The sequence below is a fragment of the Geotrypetes seraphini genome, chromosome 8 (genome assembly GCF_902459505.1).
Source record: "Geotrypetes seraphini chromosome 8, aGeoSer1.1, whole genome shotgun sequence".
NCBI lineage: Eukaryota > Metazoa > Chordata > Amphibia > Gymnophiona > Dermophiidae > Geotrypetes > Geotrypetes seraphini.
This window is the reverse complement of record NC_047091.1, coordinates 88,399,103-88,422,072: the sequence shown is the minus strand read 5'-3', so window position 1 is coordinate 88,422,072 and position 22,970 is coordinate 88,399,103. Positions and strand designations below refer to the sequence as shown.

The following is a 22,970-nucleotide window of genomic DNA, read 5'->3' as shown; positions in this document are numbered from 1 at the left end:
GTCTCTTTTGTTTGGCGAGGTTTTGGACAAGTTGGTTCAGACCTTAAGGTGCCCTGTCTTCCGGAAGACAATGCCTGCCTGCATGAGCAGGGTGGCATTGCTCGTAGGCATTTGCGTGATTTCCACAGATAACACCCTGGTTGAGGAGCTGCTTCTTTCCCTGCTTCTGGGTCGCCCCGGGGCAGTTTATTTCAGCGCATGCAGCCCTTTTGGGAGAGGGGGACATGATTCCCCTTCCGCCCATCCTGCCCAGTGACTCCTTGCTGGCGCCTCCCTTGGTTCCGGTGGGCACTAGGTTGCGAGACTTTTACCAGGGTTGGGCCGAGATCATAGCAGATTAGTGGGTCATGGAGGTGATTTGGGACGGTTATGCTCTGGAATTTTTTCCCGCTTCTTGTCAGGCGGCATGGAAGAAGTGGGCCTTTCGCCAGATGCTTCAAAGATTGCTAGATCTCAAAGTGGTAGTGTCCGTTCCTCCGCAAGAGTGAGGCACCGGTCGGTATTTGTTTACATTTTGGCCCATCTTGGATCTGAAGGGAGTCAACAGGGCTCTGCGAGTTCTGTCTATTTGCATGTGAGATCTGACATTTTGGTAGTTCAGCTGGTGGAATTTCTGACCTCTCTTGATCTAACAGAGGCTTACTTGCATGTTCCAATTCGCAACTCCCATCAGCGGTTCCTTCGCTTTGTGATCTTGGGACAGCGCTGTCAGTTTTGTGTGCTTCCACGGCACTGTGGATGTTCACCAAGATTATTGTGGTCATGGCGATGGCCTTGCGCAAGGAGGGCATTCTGGTTCATTCCTATCTGGATGACTGGTTGATCTGAGCAAAGTCTTTCAGGAGAGTTTCCGGGTTACAACTCTGGTTGTGGAGTTCCTGCAGTTGCTGGGATGGGTAGTCAACTTGTCCAAGAGCCGATTGGCTCCGTATCAGCACCTGGAGTACCTTGGGGTTCTTTTTGACATCAGCTTGGGGGAAAGTCGATGGCAGCTTCCTTGGACGTGGTTCGGTGGGCCCAGGCTCACATGTGCCCGCTGCAGCTGTTGGTTGCCCCAAGTGCACGATTTGGACCCTCCCGTTCTTCGGGTGTTAGTTCGCTGCAGTCTTCGTTGGTGGCTACAATTTTTCAATCTGATGCAAGGAGTGAGTCTGGATCAGCCCCAGTGGACAGTGCTTCTCATGGGCATCAGTCTCCTTGGTTGCGCAGCTCAGGGCAGCTGGTCTCTGGAGGAGGTGTCTTGGTCAATCAGTGTTCTGGAGACTAGAGCCATCTGGCTGGTGTTGCTAGTGTTCCAGATGTACGTTGTTGACAGACAAGTCTGTTCAGGTTCTCTCGGAAAATGCCACAGCGGTGGGTTATATCAATAGTCGTGGGGGAACCAGGAGTCGTCTGGTGGTGCAGGAAGCTGCTCTGCTACTGGTGTGTGCACTCATCTTTGGGACATCTCGGCTTCCCACATAGCAGAAGAGGAGAATGTCCAGGCGGACTTCCTCTGTCATTATGTGCTTCGTCCGGAGAGTGGTATCTAAGTCCCGCAGCCTTTGAGTTGATTGTGCAGTCTTGGGGGCCACCAGTCATGGACCTGATGGCCATGAATGTCAACGCCAAAGCGCCATGGTTCTTCAGTCAGCACAGGGATGTTCAGGTCGAGGGGCTGGATGCTCTGGTACAGCCTTGACTGACAGAGGGCCTCCTGTATGTGTTTCTTCTGTAGCCGATGGTGGGCACAGTACTTCGCATTGCTCAGCACCCCAGGCGCATGATCCTGGTGGCTCTGGACTGGCGCAGGCACCCGTGGTATGCAGATCTGGTTTGTCTTCTCATGGCACATTCTCTTCCGCTGCCTCTCTCGCATGACCTTCTGATTCGGGGCCCTTTTCCAATATTCGATCCGGGTTCCTTTTTGTCTTATGGCTTGACTCTTGAGGGGAAACGCCTAGGTAAGAAAGGTTATTCAGATAAAGTGATCTCCACTCTTCTGGGGGGAAGTGGAAGAACTGAAGGGGGTCAGGGAGGAGAAGCAACTCCATTTTATTTTTGGAGGGTGGGTGGAGGAAGGGAAGCAAATCAGATAAAGTGCAAATTTTGCTTACAACAAAAATACATGGTGTTTTTTTGTTGAAACGGAAAACATAGCTGAAATTGGGCAAAATATTTTGAGCTGGTTTTGGTGCAGAAACTGAAATTTTGGTCTGCTTCTATAGTAATTACATAGGTAATGATGGCTCCTTCCCCCCCCCTCCATTACCAAGATTTTCTTGTTATTGCTATCTAAAATTTATAATATAAGCATAAAATAAAAAAAGGCAGAAACTGGTATATTTGGTGGATTATTTTGGTTATTCAAGATTCTAAAAACTTCACCTCATAAAGGGACCATGCACTGTTAAGTTCACAGGACTTTTTCTGTCTCCATCTGCTGGTAGATGGGCACAGCCCACAGGTTCTGGACTAGTCTGGTGGAAGAAATTTAACATGTAAGTCTTCTCCTTAGTTTAAACAATTGTTTATCTTGTGACATAAGTTTATCTCTGCTGCCATCAAGCTTGTATTACTGTTGGGAGAATTTAACACCCCCCCCCCCCCCCACAAAAAACAAGCCAAACAACATTCTGATTATTTTCATCATGACCAAAGTATCTGTAACAAAATAAATTAATTTCAGATTCTAGGAATACTTTAAATTTTGTTGCATTCTTTCTCCCTAGCTCTTCCATGCAGAATGATTTGATTAATTCATAGAACTTATCTACCTTTCTTTTTAGGATGATAAATCGCTTCCCAAAGGAGATGGCTTCCCTCCAGATAGGCCACCACAACTTCCTCGTAAGTCTCATTTCATCTTTTTTTAATGTATTTTTCTAAGTGTCTAAATGCAACTTTATTTTTTACTACTTTATCAGAGCATGAAATGTGGTTTTCCTTTTCTTCCCCTTCTATTCTTCAGGAGGACTTGGTGGGATTGGCATGGGATTGGGCCCTGGAGGACAGCCAATTGATGCAAATCAACTGAGCCGAGGCATAGGCATGGGCCCTCCAGGTGAGGTGCTTGAAATAGTTGACATATTTCCCATCCTCAAATCTTTTGCTTTAGGATACATTTAGGGACCTCTTACAAAGGTTTAGTGGTACTAATGAGTCAGCATGCATGCTATCTTGATGGCATAGCTACAGGAATAAAATAGATCATGGTGGTATTACATAATGCTATTAGCAAGTGCTAAGTTTTGGTAAAATGGGCACTTCATGTCTCAGACTTGGAAGGCTGTGGGGGAAGTGTTTTATTTTACAATTAAGCTATGTTATAAGAGTATATAAATTGCAGTATGGCATGACATGCCAAATCCTATTTGGTTCCTGGTACTTTCTTTTTGGTTCATGACCATTTCTGTTCTCCAACTCCCCAAGCTTTCAAAGTGAAGGCTTGAAGGAAAACTTAACTCCACTATTTGTGAGGTGTGTGTGGTGTGGGGGGGGGGTTCTGCTTTTGCAGCCATTTGTATAATGAGCAAAAAAACTATATCCCAAGATTTGGAATAATTCCATCAACTTGATAATAGAGCTCGGTTTTGGTTATGAACAATAAATACATTTTCTGCCTGGAAAGGAAAACAGGTTTGGGTTGAAGGTTTTCCATTGTTCCCTTTTTCTGAGTACAAGCAGGCCTTATCTCCCAACTGGGTACTGATATCCAACAAAGCCTGGTGTGGATGCTGCCCAGTGAACTCTCTTTGAGGACTTTGGCAATGTCTCTGGTGCTAGTGTTATTATACAAATTAAAAAAAAAAAGAAGTACTGCTCTCAGGAAGAGAAGGGAAGAGAGGAAAACTGACACCCCCCCCAAAAAAAAAAAGCCTGACCAGCCCCTTCACATGAGCCAGGCTGCACAAGTACTTACCATCTGCTGAGACTGAGAAAATACTGGCCAGTAAGAGACTGCATAGGGTACTTACAGACTTACTTTGTGGCTAGTGTGTTCTCAGTTTCTTATCAGCTCATAGGAGTGCACAGCCCATTAATCTGAACTGATTTGGAGGAAGTAAAGGAAAGAAAATTAGCAGGTGAGACCTAAGTTTTTTCATAAATTTACTGTCAAATGGATACCTTGTCTCAGGCAGACTGGTTAGGCTATATGGTTTTTATGTGCTACTGTATCTTTTGCATATGTACTAGATTTTATCCTAGGACAAGTATATTCTTACATGTGGGTGATATCCACAGAGCATAGTACTATCACTTTAAGGATTTTGCTGAACAAAACTTGGATAAATTCAAAAGTAGTTGAAAATGCTTTCTTTTTAAAGATGCCTACAATTGATTTATCTTTCATAAACATTTACATTATTATTACTCAACCTGTCACATCTTCCCTACTGTACTTCCCTTTATGTGCTTTTTCTTAATTGTAGTTCCTCCCTTTTTTTCCCCTGTTCTCATGTCGTAACCCAATCAAGTATGTCTGTCTTCGAAGGTCTGTGTTTATTATTTGTTGTTTGTTCCCTATTTATATTTAAATTTTTAATATACCACACTTTGTATTCTAGGAGAAGCATTTTATCAAATTTTAATAAACTATGACTGTCCGCTTCGTGTACGCACGCGTGTCTTCCAGCCCAAAGTCAGCTCGTGGTTCCTCAGTTCTTCATTTTTCGCGAAAAAGTAGCATTTGTACTCTGTCCATACAAGTTGCCATCCTGTCTTGGTTTTACCCTTCAGGTGCTTTATTTTTGTTTTGTATTACTGTACTAGCAATTCTTATTTTCTTTGTTTTGGTTTTCGTTGACTTTAAATTTAACTTAGGGGGTTCCCCCCCCTTTCTCGGGCCTTGTGCCCTCCTGTTCAGCCTTTCGGCGTTGAGCAACAATTGTGCTTTTTGACCTTGCTACCACGATTTTCCCTCTCATGTCAATGCCTTCCAGTGGGTTCAAGAACTGTGTTCGTTGCCAATAGCCCATTACGCTCACTGATTTGCACAATTAGTGCATTCAGTGTCTTGGGACAGAGCATCAAGTGGACTCCTTATACCTGCTGCCTTACGCTCAAAAAAACCCAAAAACCGCTCACTTAGGCCCAATGTCTCCAGCAGGAAAAGATTTTTAGTCTTGCAAGGTTTTCAGAGGACATTGCCGCTTCAGCGGTACCAGCATCGATGTCTCCCCTCGATGTTGGACTAAGTTCCTGCATTGGGTAAGCCTGCTAAGAAGCTGCCTGAGTATGGTGCCTCGAGACCCCATGGTATCGATCCTTGCTCTCCTTCTGGTACCGAGAGAGCATAGACATCACATGGTCCTGAATCACACTCCTCTCCTGCTAAATCTACAGCTAAAGGAGCATGGAAAACTCAAAGTACCATTTCCTAAACTCCTCAACACAAACCAAGATCCTCTCTCCTGCATCCCAGCGACCTCATAAAAGTTCTTCACGACACTGATCATCGCCATACTTCATCACATGAAAGACACAAATCTCTGTCTCCTGTCTAATACAGGGAGTCTCCTGCAGTGGACAGTGGGCTCAGCCATCTCAATACATGATGATACTGATCCTGAACTATCTAATCCAGAATCGTATGGAATTCCATCAGATCCATTTCCTCCTCCACCTAGGTGCAGATTGTGGAGGACTTCAGGAGGCAAAGTTCATTCGGCAGATGCTTTGTCAGTAAAACTAGAAACAGATTCTAAACCTAGGGAAGAGCTTCTGGAAGCATTGGACTATGATGATGTACCTAAAGACTACTCAAATTACCACTCCATTTGCTTAAGGATGCTATGTAGAGAATGACATGGGGGAAAAAAAATTTGTCCTTTTCCCATCCCTGTGAGTAATTCAAAATCTTTGTAGAGTCAAATGATTGCCATAACAGCGGAAGCAAAATTTCTTCCCTCTATCTAAATGTGATATTTGTTATTTAAAGCATTGTTTCAGCGACATAGTATCGCTGTTGTGTCACCTTGCTAAAGAGCTTATGAGCACATTTAAAATGTAAAGAGTTCATAAGGAAATATCTGACATTGTTTACAGAGATTAGCCATACATCCTTTAGCATTAACTTTTAACATTCAACTTTCTTCCATTTTTCTGCTTTCTTCTCAAAATCTATCTAATTTTCTAAGTGTTTCTCTATCTCTATCTCTCTTTCTCCATGGTCTGGCATATCTCGTCCCCATGCATCTCTACCTCACTCCTCTCCCACCACCATGTCCAATAATTTTGTCTCCCTCCCTCTCTGCCCAACAATTCTCCTCTTTTTTCATCTTCTCATGTGCACCATCTGTTTCCCTCTCTGACACCCAATTCTCCCTTTCTATTCCCTCACTTTCTCCATTCTATGGCTCATGCTCCCCTCTCTCCTTCCCTTCATTCTATGTCCCAAGTTCATGCCCTTTCCCTCCTTCCCTCCCTCTTTCTCGAGTTCCAACACACCCCTCTCCTTCCCTCCATTCTGTGCTTTAACTAGGTGGCTCCCTCCGGCGAGTGTTTAACTTCTGGCCAGCTCCCTCCTACTCACTGCCACAGTTTTCTGTGCACAAAGCCACGGGCGGTGGCTCCTACACGTGTCACGCGCCTGAACCAGAAGCTTTCTTTCTGATGTTGCAATGTCGGCGGAAAGGCTTCCGGATGAGGTGCGGGATGCCCGAGGAGTCGCTGCCTGCAGCTTTGTGCACAGAAACGACTGTGGCAATGAGGAGGAGGGAGTTGGCCAGAAGGTAAAACCCCCGGGGGTGACAGAGGAAAATGCCGCATCACCCTCAAGCCAGCACACAGTCATTGCAGGCTGCATAAAATGGCCTGCGGGCTTTTTGTTTGACACCTGTGCTTTAAAGTGTGTCTAGGATTTTCATTAAAGCATCCTAGGAAAATTCACAAATCTTAAATTCGAAATTCTTATCCTGTTTTCAATGGATTCCATTCTCTGACGAGACACCAGCCGATCTTAAACAGAAATTGCCAAATTAACCTGTTCTACACGCTATTCAAAGTCACCACCCTTCGAGTCACAACTCATTTTTTCTTCCTGCTGAGAAATATTTAAATCTAATTCAGCTGAGAATGCACTCAGTTCATTGGAACATTGCATTACCAAAGATTCCAACTGTAGAAGAGCTGCCCAAACTGAATCTAATGTCTCCAATGGAGGATCAATACTCCAATGGCCTGATGATCCAGGTTTAGAAACTAACTTGACTGAGTCAGGCCCAGATGCACTAAACCTATTTTAACAGCTTTAGCGAAGATCACATTTGCCAATCGATCAGGCCCAGATGCACTAAACCTATTTTAACAGCTTTAGCGAAGATAGCATTTGCCAATCTGATGCAGAAAACGATTTACCGCCTGGTTTTCTGCACGATCGCTCATTCACTGATCCAACCATGCATATAAGCTAATTAATATTAAAATGACATGTAAACTAGTAGAGCGGTTGACGCTCTAACATGGTTTCCTAATCCACTAAAAAAAAAGTGATCACTTTTGTAGCAATCCAAAAAAGTGACTGGTCAAGACCAGTGGCTTACTTGTGCGACATTTTTTTTTTTTTAATGAGCACACATGCACAATATCTGCCTCATAAAAAAACACCCCCTCCGCACCCCCCTCGCCCGCACCAATGACAGCCCTCCCCATGACCCCCCCCCCAAAAAAAAAAAAAAAAAAAAAGTCAAGTCAGAAGGGATGCCCACTCCCTCCTACCACTGGAGGCTCCCCCCAGGTACCGTTTAGCATTGTAAGGAGGAGGGAAGCACGGTTAGATATTATGCGTGTGTAACACAAAAAGCATCTGCCCATTAAAAAGAAAAGTTTCCTGACCCAAACATCTGAGTGGCAGGAGGCTGCTTTTGGGGCTTCCCCTGTCTCTCAGCTGTTAGGGCTTTACTGGCTCTGCACATGTGTAATCGGAGGCCAAGTCAGGCATTACAACGAACATCCGTGTGAATCATTTGCATATAAACCTTTTAGTGCCTCTAGCTTTTTAAATCGGCCAAAAAATCGGATCGGTGCAGACCCACCTAGTCTTACCGATCGTCTTGGTGCATCTAGGACTCAAGTCACCATTCCTGCCGATTTGAATTCATTAAGAGAAGTTAAAACAGTTAACTCCTTCCCAGCTGTTTCTATTCTGGAGAAAGCTGGTGCTTCTACCGACAACAAATCTGGGAGCTAACTGCTTCCTGGGGTTTCTCTCTGAGCTGTACCTCAATCTTTTCGGAATTCGACTCGGTGAACTGAGCCGATAGCACTCTAGAATTGGGTCTGAGTGGAGTGTTTTGTACTATCGGGCTCAAAGAAGCCTCAAACAGCTGCTGGGTCAAATCGTCCTGCAGCAGCCCAGAAGTCGCGGCTAGCTCTGAAACTGGGGAGTTCAATGTGAACGCCAGTATCAGCTGCTACTTTAATTCAGGCTAGGGTGAAGGCTCAGAGGGATAACTCTGCACCTTTCCTTTCCTCTATAGAGACACATTCAGTTAAAAAAAGCAGGAAAAAAATTACTTAAAGGAAAAGAAATAGGCTCAGAGGAATCCAGAGCTCAGCTGAACACATCCTCACAGGTAAACACCATTTTGCTGCCTTCCATGTTCTTTTAACAATAAGCCTCACCGTCCTGATGAAGCCTCCATTTGAACCTCTTGCAACTACCGTATTTTCACGTAGATAACGCGCACACGGGTATAGCGCGCGGAAAACACAAATTTATGTACAGAAATTTTTGTATACCGCGCATGCTGGCCGACTCTCCTTTCGCCCGCCCCGACACTCCTCTGGCCACCTCGACTCTCCTTTCGCCCGCCCCGACTCTCCCCTCCCCCTTGAAGTCCTGTCCCCACCCTGAAAGCCTGATGCCCCCCCCACGTCCGATTCACCCCCCGCTGGACCGCTCGCACCCCCACCCCGAAGGACCGCTCACACACACCCGCACCCCCACCCTGAAGGACCGCTCGCACCCCCACAGCCTCCCGCACCCCCCCCCCCATCATGTAGAAGCTCCTACCGGTGTCCTGCTGCTTTCTCTTGGCGGTCCCGGCCCTTCCATGAGCCCTGCGCCTGCGCTGCTTCCTCTTCCAGCGGTTCGCCCTTTCTCTAACGTCAATCCCTCTTGCCCCGCCGACTCCCCGACACGATCGGGGCAAGAGGGAGCTCAAGCCCTCTTGCCCCAGCCAACCGCGGCAACCCCGACACGATCGGGGCAAGAGGGAGCTCAAGCCCTCTTGCCCCCCGACACGATCGGGGCAAAAGGGAGTCCAAGCCCTCTTGCCCCGCCGACTCCCTAACTCCCCGACACGATCGGGGCAAGAGGGAGCTCAAGCCCTCTTGCCCCAGCCAACCGCAGCACCCCCGACACGATCGGGGCAAGAGGGAGCTCAAGACCTCTTGCCCCAGCCAACCGTGGCACCCCCGACACGATCGGGGCAAGAGGGAGATCAAGCCCTCTTGCCCCCCCGACACGATCGGGGCAAAAGGGAGCCCAAGCCCTCTTGCCCCGCCGACTCCCCAACTCCCCGACAATATCGGGCCAGGAGGGAGCCCAAACCCTCCTGGCCACGGCGACCCCTACCCCCACCCCGCACTACATTACGGCAGGAGGGATCCCAGGCCCTCCTGCCCTCGACGCAAACCCCCCTCCCCCCAACGACCACCGCCCCCCCCAGCCGACCCGCGACCCCCCTGGCCGACCCCCACGACACCCCCACCCCCTTCCCCGTACCTTTGTGTAGTTGGCCGGACAGATGGGAGCCAAACCCGCCTGTCCGGCAAGCAACCAAAGACGGAATGAGGCCGGATTGGCCCATCCGTCCCAAAGCTCCGCCTATTGGTGGGGCCTAAGGCGCCTGGGCCAATCAGAATAGGCCAGGGAGCCTTAGGTCCCTCCTGGGGGCGGGGCCTGAGGCACATGGGCCCAACCCGACCATGTGCCCAAGGCCCCGCCCCCAGGAGGGACCTAAGGCTCCCGGGCCTATTCTGATTGGCCCAGGCGCCTTAGGCTCCACCAGTAGGCGGAGCTTTGGGACGGATGGGCCAATCCGGCCTCATTCCGTCGTTGGGTTTGGCTCCCGTCTGTCTGGCCAACTACACAAAGGTACGGGGAAGGGGGTGGGGGTGTCGTGGGGGTCGGCCAGGGGGGTCGCGGGTCGGCTGGGGGGGGGGGCGGTCGGAGGTTCTTTGGGGGGGGGTGGTCGTTAGGGGGAGGGGGGTTTGCGTCGAGGGCAGGAGGGCCTGGGATCCCTCCTGCCCGTAATGTAGTGCGGGGTTGGGGTAGGGGGTCGCCGTGGCCAGGAGGGTTTGGGCTCCCTCCTGGCCCGATATTGTGGGGGAGTTGGGGAGTCGGCGGGGCAAGAGGGCTTGGGCTCCCTTTTGCCCCGATCGTGTCGGGGGTGCCGCCGTTGGCAGGGGCAAGAGGGCTTGAGCTCCCTCTTGCCCCGATCGTGTCGGGGGTGCCGCGGTTGACTGGGGCAAGAGAGCTTGAGCTCCCTCTTGCCCCGATCGTGTCGGGGAGTCGGCGGAGCAAGAGGGCTTGACGTTAGAGAAAGGGCGAACCGCCGGAAGAGGAAGCAGCAGGACACCGGTAGGAGCTTCTACATGATGGGGGGGTCGGGAGGCTGTGGGGGTGCAAGCAGTCCTTCAGGGTGGGGGTGCGGGTGCGGGTGGGAGTGCGTGCGAGCGGTCCTTCGGGGTGGTGGTGCGTGGGGGGGGGAACTATGTAAAAAAAATTTTATATAGCGCGCTCACGCGTATACCGCGCAAGGCTATGCACGGTTTGTAAAAACACGTATAACGCACGCGTTATATGCGTGAAAATACGGTACTCATCTCAGGAATCTTGTTTGGAAATTAGTCTTGATCTGTGTCACTTCAGCTTGTCGTGTAAGTGAGCTTTGAGCCCTTGTCTTACACTGTTTTTCACCACGACAGGGTTGTCTTTTGCACTCATCCAAAATTTCTTCTGAAGGTAGTCATGGAATGTCACCTTAATCCATTGTGCTGGTTGTTTTCTTCCTGAAGCTTCATTTGATCTCTGAACTGTAAACGTGCCATGGCTTACTTTTTGGAACTTCACCTCAGCTGTTGATCTCATTTGATCCTAAGCGGATTGTGTTACAGCCCACAAAGTTTGAGCAGTGGCAGCATCGGTGGCCTTTATTGCTTTCCACTTCCATTGAGGGCATCTGCAAAGCAGCTATTTGATCTTCAGTTCACACACTTACAACCCACTACTTTCTGGAGATTTTCCAGACGAGATGGCCAGTTTGGCCAAGCAGTGTAAACAAAATTTATTTTCTTCCTGAAGGCCAACTCTCCGTCCTTTCTCAATTAAGCTAGGGAATCCCATGTGTTAGAATATGATGCTTGCTTGTCCTAGGATAAAGCACTGAAGAATCACAAGCTGATGTCGGGCAGGAAGGCAATTGTGTGGTGCAAGCAGTCTTGAAGTTTTGGTGAAAATACACTTAACACTGTCCGTACTGTGCTCCGTGGATGATGTCACCCACATGTGAGAATATATTCCTGCTGTGTCTAGATAACACCTGTTAATGGTAAGTAACTGTACTTCTGTTAATGGTAATGATAAGTAACTGTGCTTTTGTTTCACACAGTATCTGAAATCAAGTTACTGGAAATCATATCTATTTCAAAAACATTGCTTGACTGAAAAGAGCTAATAAGGGTGTGAACTTTAAAATCAATTGAATTAGTACCATGCTTGAATATTTACATACAGTGCTATCAAGCCTGGATAGAAATGCAAGTAGCACTACACCAGCATGTGTTCTAAGCTGCATTTTCATTTGTCAAGACATGGGTTTATTCTGTTCTCAAAAAAGGCAAAAATTGCTACAAATTAGATTATGGCATCTGGTGGCTTGATATATTTTCTCATTGCATTTGTTAAATAAAGCCACGGAGAATTTAAGGGCTCAGAGTACTAAATAACTTTTTCTAGTGCAGTGTGTCTAGTGGTCCTGAACACTGGGGTTTTGCATTTGAGCCTGCAAGTTGCTTGTAGAATGCTGGCAATCATCTTTTGAACTCTGCCTCCTTCCCAGGGAGCTGCTCCTGCCTCCTTAATTTTTTTTTCTGCAAGCAAGCTGCTCAGAATGTTTCTACTCTGGGTTTTATTGCTTTCAGGTATTGTTTTCTAAGCAGTCGGAGGTTCAGTGCCCCAGAGGTTTCTATTTTTGGAACCTCTGTCTGGGAAAAGATGCAACTCTTTTAATACTACTCTGCCATTATTGGGGAGAGAGGTACACTTGCTAACCTCCACCACCAAGGAATCCATCTTCCACTGCGGAAGTCTGCTGCTAGCAGGATCACCTCTCAGGGACACCTAGGTAGCCAGCCTGCTTTTGTAGGTTTTGAGCTCAGGGTCCATCTTCTGCATAGCTGCTCACATCCTTGATATATATCAGTAGTGCAGGCTGTTTAGCTCCTTCCTGGCTTAGCTGTGATAAATAGTAGGCTATCTGTGTGGTCCTCTCTCCCTTCGCGCTGTGAGGTTTTCTTTGGCTTGAGGCTCAGTCTGACCTTGGTCCAACTAGCAGCCCAAGGACCAAGTTCGTCCGGTGAACCTGTGAGGCAGTGTTCATCTCCATTTATTCCAGTTGCATCCCTGAGTTGAAGCAGGCAGGCACATGGCACAGAGAGTAAGGCTATTACAGCCTATGTGAATTTTTTTTTTTTTTTTGGGGGGAAGGTTTCCAAAACTGAAATTTTAAAGGTTTCTAAAGCCAGAGCCAAGGTCCTCCACCTCTAAAACCCCTTTCCCTTCAATTTTTCTACTTCAGGGAAGTCAGGGACCGTTTCTGGTGCAATATTACTTGTGGCAGCCATCTTGGATTTTAAATTATCTTTTTTCTAAAGCCTCCATCTGCCTTAAAACCCCTAAAAATATACATTTTTAGCACTCTCCAGACCAGTAGAGGTTAATCTTTACAAATGGGTATATATCCAATCATGACCAGCAGGTGGAGACTGAAAACAAAACTGTGGGACAGTATATAATATACTCCCTTTTCTATTTACATCAGTCTTCTTTCAGCCTCCAGCAGGTGTTGAGTGATCTTCTGTACCCATCTCCCTTGGTAGGGCTGTTGGAATTTGTTTAGGGGTTTCTAGTCCCTGTTTTTGGCCGGACAGAGCTTGGGCGGGCCCTGTTTGGGAGTCCGTCCGACCTCGGGAGTGTCAAACCTGGCGGGTCTCGAGCGGGGTCCCCTTCCTCCACCTCCCCACATTTTTTTAGAGGAGCCTCAGCAGTAAGCCTTGCCCCTAAATCAAGCAAGGCATATTGCTTCGAGAGCCTGTGGAGTCTGTTCTGTAAAAAAAAAAAAATCCTGAGGTAGTGCCGGTCTGCAGGGTTGCTTCCCTGTCAGTTTACTGTTTTTTACTGTATTTTTTCATCTAACCGGCACTTTGTTTCTAGCTAGGTCGCGTATGGAGCAATTGTGCCCTTCTCTGGGGGAGTGGGACACAATTTGGTCCAGCCGCGAGGCACTCGCGGCCGGCCTGAACTCGGCGGTTTGGGCCGGTGAGGTGGTGGAGCTCCGTCGGCTGCAGGCGCCCAGAGCTCCCCGCCGATGGTGCCTTGCGAGTCGGCGGGGAGCAGTGGGGAAGCCCGGTCTTCCCCAACCGCCCACGGAGGGATTCCCCGAAGGATTCCCTCTCAGCTGATTTTTTGACAGCTGATGCCGACTTGCCTGTTTTAGCGGCTGGGACTGTTCAGGCTTCTCAGCCGCTAAAGGCCATGGAGGGAGTATTTTGGCGGGAACTTCGCCATTTTCTCTGTCTGGCCCCTCCATTTTGTCTGCAACCTCAGGTGACCTTCCCCCTGTATTGCAAACACAAGGGCAGGTTTCAGCAGGGACCCCTGCTGGGGCAGGGAGTCTCTGGGGACCCCCAGGGGTTTTTTTGCCCCCAATTTAATTTATTTCTTTGTGCAGACAATTGGGGGTCCCACGTGCACCTGGGGGGTTTCGGGGGTGGTTTCCCTCCGCGCCCCCTGTGGCTTTGCCTCCCTCTTTTCGTTTGGCGTCCCCTCTTCCTCCTCCCTCATCCAAGCGCCCGCGGGGGGCTTGGAATGCAAATTGGTGGTTGGAGGAGCGTGTTGGCATGATTGAGGACCTGGCCGCTTTGGCGGGCTTCCAGGATCCTCTAGAGGGGACGCCCGCTGGCAGCGGGGCAGCGGGTTTCCCATCTTCCAGAGCAGATGCGTCCGTGGTGCGCTTTTTATTCAGAGGGATGAGCTTTTAGACCTGATGTAGCAGGTCTCCTTGGTGCTGCATTTTTGAAGTTACACCACCGGAGACCCCGCGTATGGGAGCCCCTCTGCTTCAGGGGGTCTGTCCTGTTTCCCGCTCTTTTCCTGTGCGTCAGGATTTTCGGGATTTTGTGCTGGCACAGTGGACTACGGGTGCCGTTTCGGTTGGTGTGCGCCTTGGCTCATGGGTATCCCATCCTGGAGGGGGATAGGGCTACCTTAATTTCGCCAATGGGGGACGTGGTGGTCTCGGCACTTACTAAGCAGCATACCGTGCCTGTTATGGACGGTTCTGCTCTTAGGGTCTCTGAGGAGCGTACGTTAGAGACACTTCTTAAGTATAATTTTGATGTCTCTGCCTTCGGGGTCCAGGCGGCTATTTGTGTGGAGCTGGTGGCTCGCACCGTGTTTCGGTGGTCTGAGCGTGTCCTGGATCGTGAGTCTGATGACTGGTCCTTAGTGGATCAGGAGATGGTGAAGATTGAGATGACTGCCTTGTTCCTCTCGGTTGTTCTTTGTGACTTGGTGCGGCTAAGTCTTGGACTTTTGGTGGCCGCACGCTGTACCTTGTGGCTTCGCGCTTGGTCGGCGGTTGCTGCGTCCAGAACTGAACTTCCCAAAATTTCCCTTTCGGGGGTTGTTTTTGTTTGGAGAGGACTTAGATATGGTGGTTCAGACTCTGACGGACTCTGAGGTGCCCCGTCTGCCTGAGGACCGTGCCCGCCCGGCGTCTCGGGTTGGCATTGCCCGGGGGCGTCTGTGGGAATTTCGCAAGTTTCGCCTGGGGCATGGGACTGCTTCTTTCAAGGCTTCCGGTTTTTCCCCGGAGTTGGTTGGCTTAGCGCATGCAGTCCTTTCAGGGAGCCCGTCGGGGGGGCTTGGAGTTCCAGAGCCGTCCCTCTGGCGCTGTTAGCCTTCCGCTCCCTCTTGATGGGCAAGTCGGTCAGAGTCCTGTCTGACAATGCCACAGCAGTGGCTTATGTCAATCGTTGGGGCACCAAGAGCGCTCAGGTGGTGGAGGAGGCGGCTCGGCTCATGCTTTGGGCGGAGTCACGCCTTCTGGACCTCTCGGCCTCTCACATGGCCGGGGTGGAGAATGTTCAGGCGAACTAACTCAGTTTCATCTTAGATCCCAGAGAATGGTGTCTCAGCCCCGTGGCTTTTCAGTTGATAGTGCAGGCTTGGGGTCAGTCCCTGATGGATCTGATGGCCCCGAGTGGCAATGCCAAGGTGTTCCGCTTCTTCAGTCGTCGCAGGGATGGACTGGCCGAGGGTCTGGATGCTCTGGTTCAACCATGGCCAACAGAGGGGCTGTTGTGCATGTTCCCTCCGTGGCCATTAGTGGGCAGAGTTCTTCTCCGCATTGTTCGCCATCCGAGTCTGGTGGTTCTGGTGGCTCCAGATTGGCCTCGACATCCGTGATACGCAGATCTGGTGACACGCTGGTAGCAGATCCTCTTCCTCTGCCTCCCTTGGACGACCTTCTGACACAGGGTCCCATTCCCATGTTCGACCCGTCTCCCTTCTGTCTTACGGCTTGGCTTTTGAAAGGGGTCGCCTTGGTAAGAAGGGGTATTCAGATAGGGTGATTTCTACACTCTTGGGGTCCTGGAGGCTTTCTACCTCTCAGGCTTCTGTGTGGATTTGGCACTTCTTTGAGGGGTGGTACCAGGTGCGGGGAGTAGTCTCTCTTCGCGTTTCTGTGCCTAACATCCTAGAGTTCTTACAAGATGGCTTGGATAGAGGCCTGGCTTCGGCTTCTCTCCGGGTTCAGCTTGTGGCCTTGTCAGCCTTTCGGGAGTTTGTGACAGGTCAGCGTTTGACAGCCATTCCTGATGCGATTCGCTTTTTGCGGGCGGCCAAGGTGCTCAGGCCTCCCGTGCGGCCCTCTGTTCCCTCTTGGAATCTCAGTCTGGTTCTCTCTATTCTGATGCACCCGCCCTTCGAACCGTTGGGCGGCTGCTCTTTGAAGGACCTTACTCTGAATGCGTTCTTTTTGGTGGACATTTCTTCTGCTAGGCGTGTTTCTGAGCTACAGGTTTTCTCTTGTAGGGCTCCCTTCTTGGAGTTTTCTAGGGAGCAGGTTGTCTTGAGGCCTGTTCCTTCTTTTTCTGCCGAAAGTAATTTTTCCTTTTCATGTCAATCAATCTGTGGTCCTCCTGGTCTTGGGTAGTCGGGAGGGCTCTTCTGAGCTAAGACAGCTGCGCAAGTTGGATGTTGGTCGGGTCCTTCGTTCTTATGTGCAGCGGACATAAAGCCTCCATCTGCCTTAAAACCCCTAAAAATATACTTAAAATCGACAAGGATGGACCCCTAAGACATTCCTATCCCTATATCATGTCAGATTTGTTCTGGATGGCCAGCCGAGGAATATCTAGGTCCCACATACGACGGAGCGTATGGGGGAGGGGTGGGAGCCCTGGGCTCAGCCTCTTCCAAGTCCTCCAGGGCTGGGGAGTTGCAGGAAGTGCATTCCCAAGGGAAGAGACCCTTTCCAGGAGGTTCAGTCTAATATAGACTTGAAGGATGGAAAGTCCAAAAATGCCTATACCTTGGTGTGATATATAGACCTCCCAGGCAACAGGAGGACAAAGACATGGAATTAATCGAGGACATAGAGAACGTCACGCTGCGTGGAGACTCAGTAATGCTAGGAGACTTCAACATGCCAGATGCAGATTGGAACACACTCTCCGCGACTACGGGTAGCAGCAAAAGAATATTGAACTCCATAAAGGGTGCACGTCTCAAGCAATTGGTGTTGGAGCCCACCAGGGATCAGGCATTACTAGACCTGGTCCTCACCAATGGAGATAGCGTCACGGAAGTCTCAGTAGGAGACACACTGGCCTCCAGCGACCATAATATGGTATGGCTCAACCTTAAGAAAGGTTTCCCTAAGACAACCACAGCAACAAGGGTTCTCAACTTTAGAGGTACAAACTTCAACCGCATGGGAGATTATGTCCATCGGGAGCTACATAAACAAGCAAAATCTGACAACGTGGAGGATATGTGGTCGTCTCTGAAATCCATACTACACGAAGCAACAGACCGATACATAAAGACAGTAAGTAAATGCAGGAGAAACAAAAGACCCCAATGGTTCAGTAAAGAAATTTCAGACCTAGTTAAACAGAAAAAAGACGCATTTATCACCTACAAACATCTAGGCAGGGAGGGGGCGAAGGAGGACTACCTAGACAGATCTAAAGCTGTCAAAACAGCAGTCAGAGAGGCCAAACTCCGAATGGAGGAAGAGCTAGCACGGAAAATTAAGAAAGGGGATAAATCTTTCTTCAGCTATATTAGTGACAGGAAAAGAAACAAAGATGGGATAGTACGCCTGAAGCAATCGGACGGTAATTTTGCGGAATCAGATTCTGAGAAGGCAGAACTACTAAACCAATACTTCTGTTCAGTATTCACCCGAGAAGCGCCGGGAGTTGGTCCACAGCTACAGACGGGAGATAACCAGAAAGACCCGTTTCAAGATTATGAATTTACACCCAGTAGCGTCTACAACGAACTATCAAGACTCAAAGTAAACAAAGCCATGGGACCAGATAACCTGCATCCCAGAGTGCTCAGGGAGTTAAGGGAAGTCCTGGCAGAACCATTATCTGTTCTTTTCAATCTTTCCCTAAGCACAGGAAGGGTCCCCTTGGACTGGAAAACCGCCAACGTAATCCCACTCCACAAAAAGGGCTGCAGGACAGAAACAGCAAACTACAGACCAGTGAGTCTCACGTCTATAGTGTGTAAACTCATGGAAACACTGATCAAACAGAATATTGACACAATCCTAGACGAAGAAAAACTGCGTGATCCACACCAACACGGGTTCACCCAAGGTAGATCCTGCCAATCTAATCTGATTAGCTTTTTTGACTGGGTTACTAGACAACTGGATGCAGGAGAGTCACTGGACGTAGTGTATTTGGACTTCAGTAAAGCATTTGATAGCGTCCCTCATCGAAGATTACTGAACAAGCTAAAATCGATAGGATTAGGAGACACTCTAACTACATGGGTTGGGGATTGGCTGAGCGGCAGACATCAGAGGGTAGTGGTGAATGGTACTCCATCTGAAGCATCGGACGTGATAAGTGGAGTGCCGCAGGGCTCGGTCCTGGGTCCGATTCTATTCAACTTATTCATAAGAGATATGACGCAAGGACTTAGGGGAAAGGTATCGCTGTTCGCTGACGACGCCAAACTTTGCAACGTAGTAGGCAGAAGCTTAATACCTGATAATATGACACACGATCTACTGCTGCTGGAACAATGGTCAACTACTTGGCAGCTTGGCTTCAATGCTAAAAAATGCAAGGTAATGCACCTGGGAAAGAGTAACCCACGTAGAACTTATGTACTAAATGGTGAGACCTTGGTTAGGACCACAGCGGAACGCGACCTAGGAGTGATCATTAGCGAGGACATGAAGGTTGCCAATCAAGTGGAGAAGGCTTCCTCCAGGGCAAGACAAATGATGGGGTGTATACGCAGAGGTTTCGTCAGCAGGAGACCTGAAGTTGTGATGCCGTTGTACAGAGCCATGGTGAGGCCTCACTTAGAGTACTGCGTTCAGTTTTGGAGACCTCACTACCGAAAGGACGTGCTGAGAATCGAGTCGGTGCAGCGAACAGCCACCAGGATGGTCTTGGGGCTCAAGGATCTCACGTATGAAGAAAGACTAAAGAAATTGCGACTGTACTCACTTGAGGAAAGAAGAGAACGGGGAGATATGATTGAAACGTATAAGTATATCACGGGATGCATCGAGTCAGAAGATGATATCTTCCGGCTCATGGGACCCTCGACCACCAGAGGGCATCCGCTGAAAATCAGGGGAGGGAAGTTTCGTGGCGACTTCAGGAAGTATTTCTTCACCGAGAGAGTTGTGGATCATTGGAACAGACTCCCACTCCAGGTGATAAAGGCCAGCAGCGTGACGGATTTTAAGAGAAAATGGGATACTCACGTGGGATCTTTAAGTGAGTAAACTCAGGGGGGGGATACATGGAATGGGCAGACTTGGTGGGCTATAGCCCTTTTCTGCCGCTTTTTTTCTATGTTTCTATGTTTCTAATTCCATACCACTATTGTCCCAGGATGTAGTTTCTCTGGCATTGTCTAGTTCTCTGCATGAGAACAGTGGTCAAGAAGTAGTAGTGGCCTTGGACCAGAGGGAAGACCTCCATGATGTGCGGACTATTATAAATCTCTGTGTTCTCAAACATTATTTCTACTTTGCTATGAGAATTGAAGCTGGAAGTTCCTTCAGCCCCCTCATCCCGATTGGCCCCGCAGACCATAGTATAAGAACATAAGAATTGCAGCTGCTGGGTCAGACTAGTGGTCCATCGTGCCCAGCAGTCCGCTCACGTGGTGGCCCTTAGGTCAAAGACCAGTGCCCTAACTGAGACTAGCCTTTCGTACGTTCTGGTTCAGCAGGAACTTGTCTAACTTTGTTTTCAATCCCTGGAGGGTGTTTTCCCCTAGTTTGCCTCCAGAGGGACGAAGGCTTCAGACTGCCGTTCCAAGTAGATTTTCTTACTCAGGGTCCAGTCCTTCTTAAGAATCTGGATCACTTTGGGTTTATGGTATGGCTCTTGAACAGGAAGCCCTGATGAGCAAAGTTTGCTCAAACATAGTAGTTTCAGTTCTGCTTAGAGCTAAGAAGCCATTGATGGTATCAAGTTTATTATCAGCATCAAGTTTTATTAGGATTTTATATACTGCCTATTAAGGTTATCTAAGCAGTTTTACAATCAGGTACTCAAGCATTTTCCCTATCTGTCCCAGTGGGCTCACAATCTATCTAACGTACCTGGGGCTATGGAGAATTAAGTGACTTGCCCAGGGTCACAAGGAGCAGCATGGGGTTTGAACCCACAATCCCAGGGTGCTGAGGCTATAGCTTCAACCACTGCGCTACACACTTCTCCATAGAAGTCCTTTCAGCATTGCTTTGCTGTGTATGATGTAGAGCCCTTATGAGCTCTTGTTTTATTTATTTTTGTGGGGGGGGGGGGGGGCGAATGGAATACTCTCTCTGGCCTCATCTAGATGTTGCTTGATACATTTAAGGGGTTCTTCAGTTCACCCTCCGGTGTGTTGTCTTCCCTTCCTGGAATCTTAACACTGTATTACAAGGTCTCAGAGCTCTGTATAAGCCTTATGGGAGGCTTCCCTTCTGAATAAGAACATAAGTGCCTCTTCTGGGTCAGACCAGAGATCCATCGTGCCCAGCAGTCTGCTCACGCGGCGGCCCAACAGGTCCAGGACCTGTGTAGTAGTCCTCTATCTATACTCCTCTATCCCCTTTTCCTTCAGAAAATTGTCCAATTCCTTCTTAAACCCTAATACCGTACTCTGTCTATCACGCCCTCTGGAAGCTCATTCCAGGTATCCACCACCCGCTGGGTGAATAAAAACTTCCTAGCATTGGTTTTGAATCTGTCCCCTTTCAGCTTTTCCGAATGCCTTCTTGTTCTTGTAGTTTTTGAAAGTTTGAAGAATCTGTCCCTCTCCACTTTCTCTATGCCCTTCATGATCTTGTAAGTCTATCACATCCCCTCTAATTCTTCTCTTCTCCAGGGAAAAGAGCCCCGATTTCTCCAGTCTCTCAGTGTATGAAAGGTTTTCTATACCCTTTATCAAACTTGTCGCTCTCCTCTGAAACCTCTTGAGTATCGCCATATCCTTCTTAAGGTACTGCGACCAGTATTGGACGCTGTACTCCAGATGTGGACGCACCATCGCCCGATACAATTGCAGGATAACTTCTTTTTTTCTGGTTGTAATACCCTTCTTGATTATACCCAGCTTTCTATTCGCTCTCTTGGCGGCCGCTGTGCACTGTGCCAACGGCTTCATTGTCTTGTCCACTATTACCCCCAAGTCCCGTTCTTGGGTACTCTCAGTCAATAACATCCTTCCCATCGTATAGCTGTACCTCAGGTTTCTGCTTCCCACATGCAATACTTTACATTTCTCTACATTGAACTTCCTCTGTCATCTCGTGCCCACTCCCCTAGCTTGTTCAGGTTCCTTTGTAATTTTTCACAGTCCTCTTTAGTCTGAGCAGCACTAAATAGTTTGGTGTCGTCTGCAAATTTTATTATTTCGCACTTCGTCCCTGTTTCTATATTATTTATAAATATATTGAATAGCAGCGGTCCGAGCACTGACCCCTGCGGAACACCACTTATGACCCTCCTCCAGTCCGAGTAGTGGCCTTTCACTCCTATCCTCTGCTTCCTCCCCGCCAACCAATCTGTGTACGTCTCCTTCCACCCTATGATTTTTCAGTTTCTGAAGTAGGCGTTCATGGGGTACCTTGTCAAAGGCTTTCTGGAAATCTAAATATACGATGTCTATGGAGTCCCCTTTGTCCATCCGTTTGTTAATTCCTTCGAAGAAGTTCAGTAAGTTCGTTAGGCACGATCTCCCCTTGCAGAAGCCATGTTGGCTTGTGGTTAGAAGTTTATTTCTTTCAAAATTCTCATCGATGCTGTCTTATCAGCGCTTCCGCTATTTTCCTCGCAACCGAGGTCAGTCTCACCGGTCTGTAGTTCCCCGGGTCACCTCTCGATCCCTTTTTAAAGATGGGCGTAACATTGGCTATCTTCCAATCCTCCGGGATCACGCCTGTTTTCAGGGATAGATTACAAACTTGCTGTAGTAGTTCCACTATTTCCTCCTTTAGTTCTTTCAGAACCCTTGGGTGGATTCCATCCGGGCCCGGCAATTTGTCAAGACAGTGTTTCTGGTGGCAGTTATGTCAGTGAGACCATTTTTTTGAGTTACAAGCTCTGTTCTGGCAGAGAACGACACTGGAACAATCGTACCTGCAAAATCTGTCTGATCCCATCCACACAAGTTGCTATTTTATATTGAAATCATTTTATTAAAGTATGAAAAGAAACAATATTCTGTACAATTATCATTTTAGAAATCATAAATACAGAACAAGGATCAATAAAACCCGTCTCCCCTCCCCTACCTCTCACAAATATTCCCATCACTTGAGAAAACTGAACAAGCCAAATTACTACAGAATGCTACATGGAAAAATCATGCTATTAGAATACCTCAGTTACAAATGGCAGGAATAGTGGTAGGGGAGTGAAACTAGGGCAACTGCCCCCTGGCCAGAGAGAGCCCTAAGCCTGCTGGAAGCTAAAGAAGCATGTCCAGGTAGTTGGCTTTGTTTTCCCCAGTTATGTCTAACATAAGCTCTGGCAGGCTACACATTTCAAACCTGATATATTCTAAATCTCAAAATAGATACTAAAATTATTTTTTATACCTGTTGTCTGGTTATTTTATTATTCAAATCACATTGGTCTCAGGCTCTGGTTTTTGTTTCCTTCTGTCTTCATAGTGACATGGCTGGCTCCTGAAGGTAAAATAAGCATGAGGGGAGTTGGGGAGGCGATGCCAAGTCTGACCCGGGTGCAATTTTTTTTTTTACAGCAGGAGCAAGACTTTTTACTGCTACCGTGGAGTGGTAAAAGGTCTTGTTCCCACGGTAAACTGACAGTAAATTTTCCTGTTCCCACAGTTACTATGGTTTCCTGTGTTATCCCAGGACAAGCAGGCAGGTATTCTCACTAGTGGGTGATGTCATCCGACAGAGCCCCGATACGGACATCTTGCAAGCATGTCTTGCTTGAAGAAACTCAGAAGTTTCGAGATGCCCGCACCG

General features: G+C 48.4%; 1 protein-coding gene across 3 annotated transcripts in view; it reads left to right on the top strand.

The window, feature by feature from the left end:
* The window catches only part of HNRNPM (heterogeneous nuclear ribonucleoprotein M), a 238,142-nt gene that overhangs the window by 138,365 nt on the left and 76,807 nt on the right, over positions 1 to 22,970 (top strand). For all 3 annotated transcript variants that reach the window (XM_033956537.1, XM_033956539.1, XM_033956536.1), the window contains exons 9-10: positions 2,769 to 2,829; positions 2,951 to 3,043. In XM_033956537.1, coding sequence (XP_033812428.1) covers positions 2,769 to 2,829; positions 2,951 to 3,043 — 154 coding nt within the window. The remainder of the gene's footprint in view (positions 1 to 2,768; positions 2,830 to 2,950; positions 3,044 to 22,970) is intronic.